We start from the raw sequence: 13,087 nt of genomic DNA, 5'->3' as shown, positions 1-13,087 counted from the left end.
CGGAGCACGGCTTGGGGAGCACTGCGCGCCACTGGCACGCAGCCCTTCAGGACTGGGTTTTTGCAGATTGGTGCTCACGTAAGCTCCTGTTCCCATGACCCACATTCTCCAAATGCCAGGGCAGAGGGCCAGCAGTGTGATCAGAGAGCGGAGAGCACAGAGCCAGCCTTGGCTGGAAGCTCAGCCCCGCCCAGGTGCCTCAGAGGTCATGCGGGTTTTAAGCCTCTAGGAATCATGAGAAGAATAGTTCATTGTCATTAACCTCACTGGAAAGAATATGGACATCTCAAGATACTTACAAAACAGAAAGATGGCATTTACCCCATTTTTGTGGCTTTGGAATAAGGGGGGAAATTCTCTAACTCAGCCCTTGCTTCAACACATGGCAGCAAAGATGTATTTCCTATTAGTTTGCCCTGACCAAACTTACAAAAAGAAAAAACTTTTTTTAAAGACTGAGAGCTTGATTTATGCCTTGAATAATCAAGTTATAAGTGGTATAATGAAAGTCCCTAATAAAATGGCTTTGGATACAATGTCTCCCATCCTCTGCCCAGCCTAACGCTAACCGCGACAGAGAGACAGGTCTTACTGGGGAGCAGGACGGGGGCAGGGAGAAAACTGTCTTGTCGCCGTTTGGGACGTTCCCCGCTCCACTTGCGAACATTATAGTTCCACTATATACTTTTGTGCTTATCGTGACAGCACCTACCTGCGGAAAAAGTTTTCCACTAACCTCACAACAATAAAAGGACCCTGACTTTTATGCTGTTTAATTATTACGCTTACCTTCTCGGAGCCTCGATATCAGCGTCTAAAAAGCCAGGCATAGCATCACCAACCTGTACAGTTTCTGTAAATAAGAAAACTAGTACGTGCAGAAGCTTTGTCTAAGCGCCTGGCACACATTTCAGCGAGTGGTTGCTGTTATGATTGTTATTGTGAGTTGGTGGTTCTCGAGAACCCACTTAGGAGGCTTGGGGTCAGAAGGCCAGAGCGACCATGACAGAGAGCTGTGAAGACCCATCTGTATCTCTTCCCCACACCACCCCTGTTCCCAGCACACCATAAACCGAGTAAACACACAGTGAATCGTTGAACTGAGCGATGCCCCCCAACTGCATCCCGGATGTGAGCCCTGCTCCCGTGCACGGGCCTCCTACAGCGTTTCAGGACCTGTAACCCAACCAGGACAGCCCATGGCAAAGTCTCCTTCGTTTATGACGTAGTAGATGATCACTAATCAGGGCAGGAGACAGGAAGTAGTTTTAGTCCCTTCGTTACGTCAACATTTAAAGAGGCTCAAATAGGGGAGTTCCCAGGTGGCCTACTGGTTAGGATTCCGGCAGGGAACTGAGATCCCGCAAGCTGTGCGGCCAAAATAAAAAATAAAAATAATAAATAAAGAGGTTCCAGTAGTATTGGGAGGCTACATAACTCTTTTCTCCTGAGTACGCTTTTGTTACTTTATTACCAGGATCATACATGTTCATTGCAGAGATTTTAGAAAATATAGCCAAGCAGAAAAAAATAAAATCATTCTTAATCCCAGATATAGATTGTTTCTTTAATAATATATTGTGACAGGTTTCCAGTCATTAGTCATCATTTTTAACAGATTCTCAATATTCCATTAAATAAACCTACCAGTACTTATTTAACCTTTTCCTCGTTACAGGAATTTTAACCTGCTTTCAATATTCTGTTACTGAAAACCAAGTTGCAATGATATGCTTATTCCTTATTAATTTTATAAATTCTTAGTAATTTGGTGTTTATTGTAACCCTGCCTTTTTGTCAAACTTTGCAGTGAAGCCGAAAGTTATTTTGCTCGGTTTACGGGAAACTGATTTTCTTATCCAGTCTGAGAATCTGCCCTCGGCCTTGGCAGTGCTGTCATCAGCAAGCTCTGTCCTGGGCTGCCCATGTCCAGTAACCGACAGGGAGTCCGTGTACTTGGATCCGAATGCTTAGCACACTCGTTCAGGGTGTGGGACGACTGGGGTCAGTGCCATGGGCTCCAAGCTCTCTATATACAGGCCAGTTCATTAAATGTCCAAAAACTGCTTTCCTAACTCCAAACAGCGGTTATTTAAACCCTCGCTGTCAGTTTCAAAAGAACTGGGCAAAAGAGCATGAGTGAATGGACACAAATCCATCACCTCTAACGGGAAGCAAGTGTGTCAGCAGCCCCATGTCCCCATGGAAAACAGCTCAGAAAGGCAGTCATGTCAAACCACGTGAAATCGGTTAGGTTGTAGGAAAAGGAGAAAGAATAATACTGGGAAAAACAATTGGCCAACCTTATACGTGTTGATTTCTAAGCCGAGTCTGTGAATTCCCCGCCATCCCTACGTAAGACCAATTCGGTAACAAGTTTTAAATTGCCGCCATGCTGCTACCTAACTGGCCCTTTTTTCTTGCAGCTGACACGGCGCTTGGCACCGACGACGTGTATGATGACAAAGGATGCCAGTGTGACGTGTCCGTGGAGGACCTCACCCCACCACTGAAAACTGTCATTCGGGCGATCAGGTTGGTGAAAACCTCTCCCTGATAATCTGAATCACAATGTTGCTAAATTCTCTTTCCTGCAGGTAAATCTCCTGCAATAATTCCTTTCTCTTTTCCTATTCATCCACACGCCTATTAAATTTTGAAGTATTTTTTTTAATACAAAACTTGACTGTGTTCAACACGAGATGGGTTATAAAAGGTGGGTGGGATTTGAAAAGCCAGGCCATACCGGACAGATTACATGAGAATTGGCTTGTTGTGTGAATCTGTTGCTTTAAGGACCTCTGTGTATAGACACAACTGTATTTTCTAAATTATTTGTACATCTTGGTGCTTCAATCCATGTTCTGTATTTCGTGTCGAAGAAGAGTCCGTCTTTGCTATTTCAAAGCAGGTTGACTTCTGACCATGGGAAACCTGTGTGTTCTGCAGGGGGTTGCTGAAATATAATTGTAAAGTCTGACTGTAATACACTTCCTCTGCTGATGGCAGAAAACTGAGAGGGTCCCAAGCAACTTGTATTTCCAGGATCCACTCCCCCAAACAATCCAGAATCCGGACTAAATGAACTGCTGCCGTTCAGCCTGCCCTGTGTCATCCCTTTGGGAGAACGTGTATCTGTCAGGGAATGCAGAGCGACTGCAAAGAAATGCCTCTGCTCTTTTTGGCTTTTCCTGCCTCTTACCAGAAAGCCTGAGGAAAGCTGAAAATATCCAACCCAGTTTAGCTACCCAGATACTCAGTCTAAGCTCAGACATCAGTATAATGGATTATGTACTTCTGGTCTGAGCATCCTGTTAGACATTGCTGTACTCTGTGGTCGGGGCTCACTGGGGGAGTAGAGGTGAGTTATAAAGACTTTGGTAAATGTTTACGGGGGCAAAGAAAATCATGATATGATGAAAATGTGTGCCCGGAAGGTACTTAAACATTATCTGTAGCAGCCACCTAAACAGAATTGAAGTCAAGCCTAGTTACTTCCCTCTAGAACCTGCGAGCAACAACCCTGTGGATGGGGGAGCGTCCTGTCCCGTCCTGTGTGTCCTGGGCCTCTCGTCTCATCATGACTGTTACTGACACTCCATGTCCTTCTCAAAGGCTCCCAGTTTGGACAATGATATGATCGCCCTGCCCCAGGGGATCCCAGAAGCCTTGGGTAATATTTAATCCCAGAAAACCCAAGGATACGTAGTAAAATGAGGTCTACAGCCTTCAGTTAAAGGGATGGAAAGGATCTGTCCTGCGCCGTCCAACACTGTAGCCACTGGTCACACCAGGCGATTCAAATTTGAATTAATTAAAACGGAATAAAATGTAAAGTTCAGTTCATCAGCGGCACGGCCACATTTAAAGTGCTCGGTGGTCACGCATAGCCAGTGACTTCTGTGTTGGGCAGAGAAGACGTCGTACATTTCCATCAGGGCAGGAAGCTCTATGGGGCATTGCTGGCCCCGAAGTGACCTCAACATTCTTTCCATCCGTTCCTTACAGCCAGCAGAGACCCCTGGTCTAATTTGCAGCAAGTACAGTAAAATCTTATCTAAGGGACCAGATTAAGTTTCCTAAAAGTCATACTTAACCCAATTTGTGTCCTTTCCTGAGACCTTCCGAAGCTTTCCGCTTTTGCCTCACAACCTGCACAAAGAATCCTGAGCTGCAAAAAAGAAAATGAAATAGGTTTATTCTGCCAGCTCAGCGCTCGAGCAGCAGCTTGCGCTTTACTTTGCTATTATCCCTTCCTCTGGAAACTTGACTGGTTTTTGTAAAGTCCCTTGCAGAATTCCCTTGCTCTTCAGAATTCTTTCTTGGTTCTTATTTTTAACAGGAACTTTATTATTTACACGTCTCTCCTTTTTGTGGATTTTGGAAGCTTTCTGCTTGCTACTTCATAACTCTTGATGGGGTGCTTTTCTTCCCTGTATCCTGATTCTGCTTGGTGCGTTTTTTTTTTTTTAATCACTTCTAAGCTTCATTTAAAATTGTTGGATTCTGTAAAAACATAACAGCTACACTCAGTAGTTAATAACTTAATTGGAAATCTTTGACTCATGATAGAACTTAATGTCTAAACATTAAAGGACCAACCACCTCAGTTAGCACTTCTGAAAAGGATTTGCAGGTATAAGTTCCTAAGTCATATGCAAAAGTGTCCTTTTCATGAGTTTAATTACATAACAAACTGAACATCAATTGACTAGAGTGCTTTGCCAGAACGTGCCCACCACCCACAGCGCACCTTAAACAGGATTTTCTGTGTATGTCACTGATGGCAAGTGTGAACCATCTATTACTCAACTCTAAAATGGCGACTTTGTTTTTGGCATTTTCCTTGTTCTTTTGGTTGTTTGATTATTTAATATGACTACCTGAACATGTCTTTTGTCTTCCAGTAGCGCTGACAATAATAATAGTTTTCTCCTAAGAGGCAAATTAAAATTAAAATGTGTAACAGAAAATATGTATGAGATGACAGCATGGAAAATAATATGATTACATTCACAAGAGCAAAGTAGGAATTCTTATTTTCAGTTATTAATATTTATTCAGCATCTGACATTTTCTAGTTATTTTTGAGAATAAATATTCTTGGGCAATAAGATAATTAAGGTCATTCTCTGAATTCATCTGGATTCTATTACCCAAATTCACCGAGACTTGTTTTTTTAATGAATGACATCACTTTTTATAGTAGTGAACAACAGCTATTCTTAGATATTTCCAAACTATGCCTTAAAAGACAGAAGAATACTTAGTTTTGTATAGTTCCTCCAGGATTACCACAGATTTTTTTCAAAATATTATTTAATTGGAGTGTGTGAAGTTGTTGAAAATGGGTTTTCAAACTCATCCCTGGGGGTGAAAATTGAACTTATTTTTAAGAAGAGTTCTATCTATCTTGTTAATGATTTAATTCAAACAATGTTAAATTTCTTTTCATCCACTCATACAAATTAATTTCTAAATAGAAAAATGAAATTAGCAGGGAAGTAAACAGATTGACAAGCAAACTGATAAACTCTTGAACATTCTACACACCCAACTCCAACTATACAGTTGACCCTTGACCAATGCAGGAGTTAGGGGCCCCGACCCTCCATGCAGTAGAAAATCTGCATGTAACTTATGACTTCCCCCAAACGTAACTACCAATAGCCTACTGTTGACCAGAGGCTTCCCGATAACATAAACAGTCAATTAACACATATTTTGTATGTTATATGTAGTATATACTGTATTCTTACCAAAAATGAAGCTAGAGAAAAGAAAATGTTATTAAGAAAATCACAAGGAAGAGAAAATACATTTACAGTATTGTACTGTGTTTATTGATACAGAAGTATGCTTACAAGATGAATCATCTATCAGTACCTACATCAAAATTGTCTTATACGATACAAAACGCTATAGATGTTATATGTGTTCCTAACACTAGACATCAAAAACGAAAAGATAACATGAAAAAGAAGTACATATTTATTTACAGGTATAACGATTCATGCACTGATAATGAAGAAGCAGCAGTATGATTGCTTCATGGTAGCTTAGCTTGTACACTAATGAATGAATTGTTATTAAAAATTTTACTGCACACAGTATCACAGTTACATCCATAATACAGTATTGAAACAGTGTTAGATTTTTTAAAAAAACACTTCCCTGTGATGATAGGCTGATATGCAGTTTCTCCCATTATGAGAGAGAGAGAGGCATGCTGTACAGTAATGAAATTCTTTGAAAGTAAAGTCATAAAACAGTAAGAAAACTAACACATTATTAATTTTATATTAAATATCAGTCATGCTTAGGTAAAGATCAACTAGTATCTACATATTTTATGTATGACACACCTAACTTTTTCTTAACTTTTTCACCATCTCTAGCTACACAGTTCGTCTTTTCAAATTGTCACAAATCTCCAACAAATTTCCCAATATATTTATTGAAAAAAATGCACATATAAACGGACTCAAGCAGTTGAAACCCGTGTTGTTCCAGGGTCCCCTGTATTATGGTGAATTCACTTGCTCGGGCTGCCATAACAAAATACCACCAACTGGTTTAACCTTAACCACCAAAGGTTTATTTTCTCACAGTTCTGGAGGCTCAAAGTCAAAGATCAAGGTGTTCACAGGGCTGGTTCCTTCTGAGGCCTCTCTCCTCGGCCTGCAGACAGCCACCTTCTCACTGTGTCCTCACGTGGTCCTTCCTCTGTATGTGTCTATGTCCAAATTTCCCTTCTTATAAAGACAGCAGTCAGAGTGGGTTAGGGTCTGTGCCAACATCTCACATTAACTTATTCTCCTCTTTGAAGGCCCCATCTCCAAAGCCAGTAACATTCTGAGGTCCTGGGGCTTCAACATATGAACTGGGGGGGGGGACACAATTCAGCCCATAACACATGGCAAGACACCAATTTTCCTATCACTGTTCGAAAAATATTTTCCCAGGCACAATATCAAAATTTTCAGATTAAAACTAAGCCCATCAGCTACCCGGATAATCCTTCGCAGTATCAGACATCCGGGAATATCTGAAGAGGCTGACTGGCTTGCCTTTCAGGCTTGCACTTGGCACTGTGGAACACTACGTAAGTGTGAGTCTTGGGCAAATTTTCACGCAAAAATTAAGACATGCTCATGTATTTGAAATAATAAATTTTAAAGGTCACAGTCAATACAACTCTACGTTTATAAAAGGGTCTTGGAATAATCATTTTTTTAAATACAAAAGAGATGTTTGTATTTGTTTTCCCACCGCACGACAAGGGCTGGATAAGTTCTCAGCAGTGCACAGCAGGACAGCACACGAGGGCTGTGTACAGGCCTGGGCGGCTGGGGAAACAGCTTGGTCTGTGGGAACCTTGTGGGCGAAGCTTGCCTGCTTCTCACCAGTATTTTTTCATAAAATCGCTACATCTAGGGTCAGGGCCACTCCTAACGAGGTCCTCAGCAACAGTGGCTCTCCTTAACGTAACTGTGTTTTCTGTCAGTTGGCAAGAAATGAATCAGAATACGGTGCAACCTGTTCTCCTTGTGAGGAGAACCGAAACCAGGCGGTGGAGATTACTCAGTATGTGGAGGAGAGCTAGCCCAGAAGCTGTGGGGTGTATCCTCTTCCTTACATCTCCTGGTAGCCCTGCGCTATAATCTCCGCATTCCCTTGCTGTGTCTCCCTGGACGCGACCTCTTATCCCCCGGGGCAGACCCAGCCTTCCAGGGAATCAGATGAATAAATGAGGTCTGGGGTGAAAACTCAGAGAATCTTATTTTCTAATGTTCATTTTTTTTTTTTTTATTGAAGTATAGTTGATTTACAATGTTGTGTTAATTTCTGTTTTACAGCACAGTGACTCAGTTATACACATATATATATTCTTTTCCATTGTGGTTTATCACAGGATACTGAATATAGTTCCCTCTGACTCAGTTATACACATATATATATTCTTTTTCATATTCTTTTCCACTGTGGTTTATCACAGGATACTGAATATAGTTCCCTGTGCTCTACAGTAGGACCTGTTGTTTATCCATTCTATAGGTAACAGTTTGCACCTGCTAACCCCAGACTCCCAATCCTTCCTTGAAGCTGCAGCCTGACTTGACAAGGCCTCACTGGCTAATTTTTCCTGCCCCCCTGCCCCCCAGGGCTGCTAAGGAAGGTGGTCCAAGAAACCCAACGTGCCGCTGTGCGACCTGGGGCAACTCACATCGCCTCTCTGTGGCGTTTCCTCATCGTGAGGTGGGGACGGGGATGGTGCTGACCTTTGCTGCGGTGAGGATTTCACGGGTTACCGTGTGCAGAGCGCCGAGTGCGGGGCAGCATGGGAACCCAGAGCTCTGGGCCCCCTCCTGCCCATCCTCCGCTCAGGCCAGACCCCTCCTCTCTGGGCTCCCCCTGCCGTCGCGGCCCACGTGAAAGGAGCGCTCCTTTTTCGCACCTGGGGGCGCCTGCCTGCCTGCACCCATCCCCTCCCCCAGGAAGCGCCCGCTGTCTCCCCTTGCAGTTTCCTCCTCACCAGGCCCTGCGCTGAGCACTCGCCCAGAGCACCGTCGCCATTAGGGGCTGGAAGGGCAGTTTCTTCACCCAGCACGAGGCAATGTCCCCATAGCCCCTGTGGGTGACTCGCTGCCGCGCAGGGCCGTCCCACGAAGTCCAGTGGGCCTGAGAGGTGGGCGTGACTCTCCTCTAACGCCCCCATCCACACAGGCCTCAGGACGCCCTTTAAAGACCCTCCCGGGGGGTCGGATCCTGCGCTGAAACAAGATGTATCACTTCTCCCGCTCGCTGGGCACAGGGGCAAACAGTAAGGAGGAGGGGGCCCCGCGTGCGTGTCTAGGCAGCTGCAGTGACCTAGAGCCAGCGGGCGGGGAGGGGACGGGAGAGGAGAGGCCAGGCCGAGGGCAGCCGGCGCCAGGCCGGAAAGCTGGAGGGCGCACGTGCGGAAGTCACTCCTCCAGGCTGGCGCTGCGCTCCCGCACTCAGGACGGTGACTCTGACTGCAGCGCGGGAGCGGGCTGGGAAGAGGGGACACTCGTTGTAACAAGCCCTGGATCTGCGGGGGCTGAGGCCACGCAGTCACGGTGAAGGGAAGCAGGGATGACGCCAGGGTTTGGATTTCAATGGTTGGAGAGGATGGAGCGGAGGAATTGAGGGTGAGACAGGCGCCTGGGCGCTGGGGCAAAGGGACGGGTAGGAACGGCGCACTGTTGTGAGTGCCATTGGAGGGGCCGCCCAGCAGGCAGGTGGAGCCCTGGATCTGAAGGCCAGGAGAGACGCCTGGAACCAGGACAGCCTTGGTGGTCGTCAGCACAGACGTGGATGGTTTCCAGAAGCGTCCCCTGCAGAGAGTGGAGGCAAGAGAGACGGTGGTCCTCACAGAATCTCCGGCTCAGGAACCGTGAGGAGCTGCGGAAGAGAGAAGGCGCTGATCCAGAGGGACCCGGGGCAGCCAGACAGAAGGAACCAGGAGACGGAGCGGAGGACGAGCCGGGCCAGCGTTGGAAGCGGAAGGCGGCGGGTCCACCGTATGAAAGGCTGCTGGAGGTCAAGAAGAGAAAGGGGACCTACTCCTTTCCAGGAGGTCCCTGGGAAGCGGCACCAAGGAAGTCACCGGGAGCTTTGGAGAAAAACTCAGTAGAGGCAAAAAAGGTTGAAGCCAGGGGGCTTCCCTGGTGGCGCAGTGGTTGAGAGTCCGCCTGTCAATGCAGGGGACACGGGTTCGAGCCCTGGTCTGGGAGGATCCCACATGCCGCGGAGCAGCTGGGCCCGTGAGCCATGGCCGCTGAGCCTGCGCGTCCGGAGCCTGTGCTCTGCAACAAGAGAGGCCACAGCAGTGACAGGCCCGCGCACCGCGATGAAGAGTGGCCCCTGCTCGCCGCAACTAGAGAAAGCCCTCGCACAGAAACGAAGACCCAACACAGCCAAACATAAATAAATAAATTTAAAAGAAAAAATGGTTGACGCCAGATTGTAAAGCCATTTTTTCAAATTACCTATGAGAATCTTTCACGCTAATAGGAACATAGGTGAGGCGTCAAGAATTTCTTTGTAACTAGCAAAGACTCAACATGGGCTCTTCTGAAATCGCTCGGGTCTGATCAGCCAAGCGAAGAGCCACCGATGACTTGTCAGCTTCTGAGGGTGTGCAAAGCGGGCCTTGCTGTCACCCGGCGCGAGTGCTGAGGTTTTCGGGTTTTCTCACCTGTGCTGCACCTACTCCAGGAGGCGTGCACGTTCTCCTCTAGAATGTATTTTCAGCTCTGCATCCTTCTTAAACCTCACTTCAAACTTCAGGCAAGAATACCCCGCAAATAGAGAAGAAGAGGCACATGTTTGCCACTGTGGGTTTTTGTTAAGTCCGCAAGCTGTTTAATCATCACCAGTCCCTAACTTTGCTGATGGCGTCTCTGATATTTTAGCAGAGATGGTGAGTTTGCAAGTCGCTATGAAGTCATTCTGAACAGCCAAGTCTGTGACACATGACAGTACAGGACGCTGCTGGGGAATATTTTATGGATCATTTATGAGATTTTTTTAATCAGCGAATATACTCCCTGGAATATTCTTTTTATATATATAAATTTATTTAGTTAGTTTTGGCTGCATTGGGTCTTCGTTGCTGCACGCGGGCTTTCTCTAGTTGCGGTGAGCGGGGGCTACTCTTGGTTGCGGTGCGCAGGCTAATTTACGTCTCTATCAAGAGCTGAAAGCAAGAAAATGAGACTGGCCAGCGCATCCGGGCAACCCTGGGGTTCCTTAGTCGCTGGCTAGTAGCCCAGTCTGAGATGACAGGATGGTCAAGGAGTCTCGGTATGCGATTCTATAACTAGTTTTGAAGAGTCTCAAAGTCTAGATACCGTATACACAAATGCAGACCTGTATTACTGGGTCATGATTATGTATTAACAGGAAAATAACATTAATGAATCCCGCAACTAGTGATCCGCACGCCTTGGGTGGTGACCCACGTTATCAAGTTCTGAGCCTGGTTGGCTGCCGAATCTGCCCCGTGATCAGCAGCGCCCCTTGACTGGACCCTAAAAGGCTTGAGAGGGCTGCCTCGGGAGAGGGTCAGCGACCAGAGGCCCTGGGTCACTTGCAGGACGAGCCCCGGGCCCCTTCTCTTCAGGCGGACAGATGCTGTATCTCTCCTGGGGAGTCAGAATCAGGGGATTGAATTTGCTGAACAGCGAAAGAGGTGGGTATGGAACGCTCCTCAGTAGAGGTGACGGACACGACGCAGCGACGTGAAGTGGGGCGCATCCACACCAAAAACACGAGGTCTGGGACATCAGGCGGCCATTTCTGAGCCCTGAGGAATTTGGTCATCTCTCCTGAGATGGGGGTGCATGCGGGAGAAGTCTGGGGTACACACTCCTCTCCTGCTTGTCTGCCTGCCCTCCTGACCGATCCCCGGCCTCCAGCACCGAGCCTGGCACGTCGTAGGCACTCAGTGAATGTGTGATGAGTGACTGATTCGGTCCCTCTTTCCAGCATCACGCAGGGAAGCAACCACCCTGAGCTTGTCCAGGGCCCCAGGCTCTGGGCACATGGGCTCTCGAGTCCTGTTAGAGCTCCTGGCGAGGGGACTGTTCCTCCCACCAGGATGCCGCAGAGGGACGGACGGCTGCCACGTGGTCCCTGGAGGCTTCTTCAGCTCCTTCCCAGCACAGCCAGGGCCCACACACACACCGTGGTAGGAGGAGCTCGATGACTATTTATTGAAAGAATGAATGGACCCGTCACCCGGCACTTGCTTCCCCGTCCAAGGCAGTCCTTGAGAAGCTAATGGGACTTGTTAGCTGGCTCTCGCGTGGAACTTCGGGTCTTACTCCGGAAGCGGGGGCAGAAAGCACTGGGCTGTGTGTGACTGGGGGTCTGACACCCAGGCACACGGACGCGCTGCCTCGTGGGCACGATTTGTGTGACTCGGAAGATGACACGGACCCGCCGTCACTCTTTCGTGTGGAGGCCATCCTAACCCAGCCCAGTCCCACCCCAGTCCCACCACCTGTCAGTCGTTCTCAGCCTGGGCTGCAGGTTCCAGTCACCCGAGGAGGTTTATAAAGCCTCTGGATCAATTAAATGACGTTTCTGGAGGCGGGACCCAGGCATCAGCGTGTTTTAGGCTCCCTGGCTGATGGCAAGGGGCAGCGGGGGCTTGGGGACTCTGCTGCCTTTACGTAAAGCCCATCAAGCTGCCTCCCTGGTCCAGTCGGCTGAGCCCTCCGCCCGCACAAGGTCTGGCTGTCGGCCGCCTGTCCATCTGTCTGGTGGTGGCACAGTCACCGCCGCTTCTGTTTTCTAGTCGTTCTTATCTCTGCATATTCGTATGCAGGGTTTTTACCCTGACTCAGAGGCCTGGGACAAGACTTTTGCAAGATTCTGTAACTCGTGGCAGCACAACAAATGCACCTACACTTCCTTATAAGTGCACATGTGTTGTGTGTATATATAGCCTATATTCCACCCGGGGTTTAACTTTGCTGTGGTTATTTCTTCGCGCTCAGAAAATTGCTTGAGCAGATTTCTTCCGTTTCAAGCCAGTTGCCAGTTGAGGTTTGTGGCGAATCTCTGGCCCCCTCTAGTGGTCACAGTGGAGCATGTCTGTTTCGAGAGTAGGTCTCCTCCGGGATTCCTAGCCTCTTAGGTACCCGCAGCATCGGAGGAGACTGGCTTCAGGGTCTTTTGCCCTTTGCTGCTGTATGAGTTCCAGGGGTGCAGTTTGCCCTCATGAGGAAAAGACAGTGAGAGTGCAACCTACTGCCCCGCCTTCTGTCCTCCTCCGAAGGCCCAGTAAGGACAAGCCATTCACTATGTGCCAGGCGTGCGAGCAAAAAGAGCCCTTTCATACCAAAGTATCTCTTCTGTGCTGTTATTTTGTGTTAAAATATCAACATCTTAGCATTAAGACAATAGTCAACGTTGTGACTAAGAGCTCAGCACTGGAGCCACCCTGGCTCAGATCCCACGCTTACCAGCTGTGTAACCTCAGGCGACTCACTTAACTGTTCTTGGCCTCAGTTTCCTTATCTGCAGATTGGGGCCGACAGGAGTCCCCACGTCG

The 13,087-nt window shown here is 47.4% G+C and overlaps 1 protein-coding gene across 2 annotated transcripts in view; it reads left to right on the top strand.

Moving 5' to 3' along the window:
- KCNQ5 (potassium voltage-gated channel subfamily Q member 5) overlaps positions 1-13,087 on the top strand; it is a 579,268-nt gene that overhangs the window by 552,541 nt on the left and 13,640 nt on the right. For both annotated transcript variants that reach the window (XM_027092557.1, XM_027092551.1), the window contains one exon: positions 2,427-2,535. In XM_027092557.1, the coding sequence (XP_026948358.1) occupies positions 2,427-2,535 (109 nt within the window). The remainder of the gene's footprint in view (positions 1-2,426; positions 2,536-13,087) is intronic.

This window comes from Aethalodelphis obliquidens, unplaced genomic scaffold (assembly GCF_003676395.1).
Source record: "Aethalodelphis obliquidens isolate GAN/ISIS:26980383/991018 unplaced genomic scaffold, ASM367639v1 scaffold3, whole genome shotgun sequence".
Classification (NCBI taxonomy): Eukaryota; Metazoa; Chordata; class Mammalia; order Artiodactyla; family Delphinidae; genus Aethalodelphis; species Aethalodelphis obliquidens.
The sequence above is the reverse complement of the archived record's forward strand: the minus strand, read 5'-3'. Positions and strand labels throughout refer to the sequence as shown.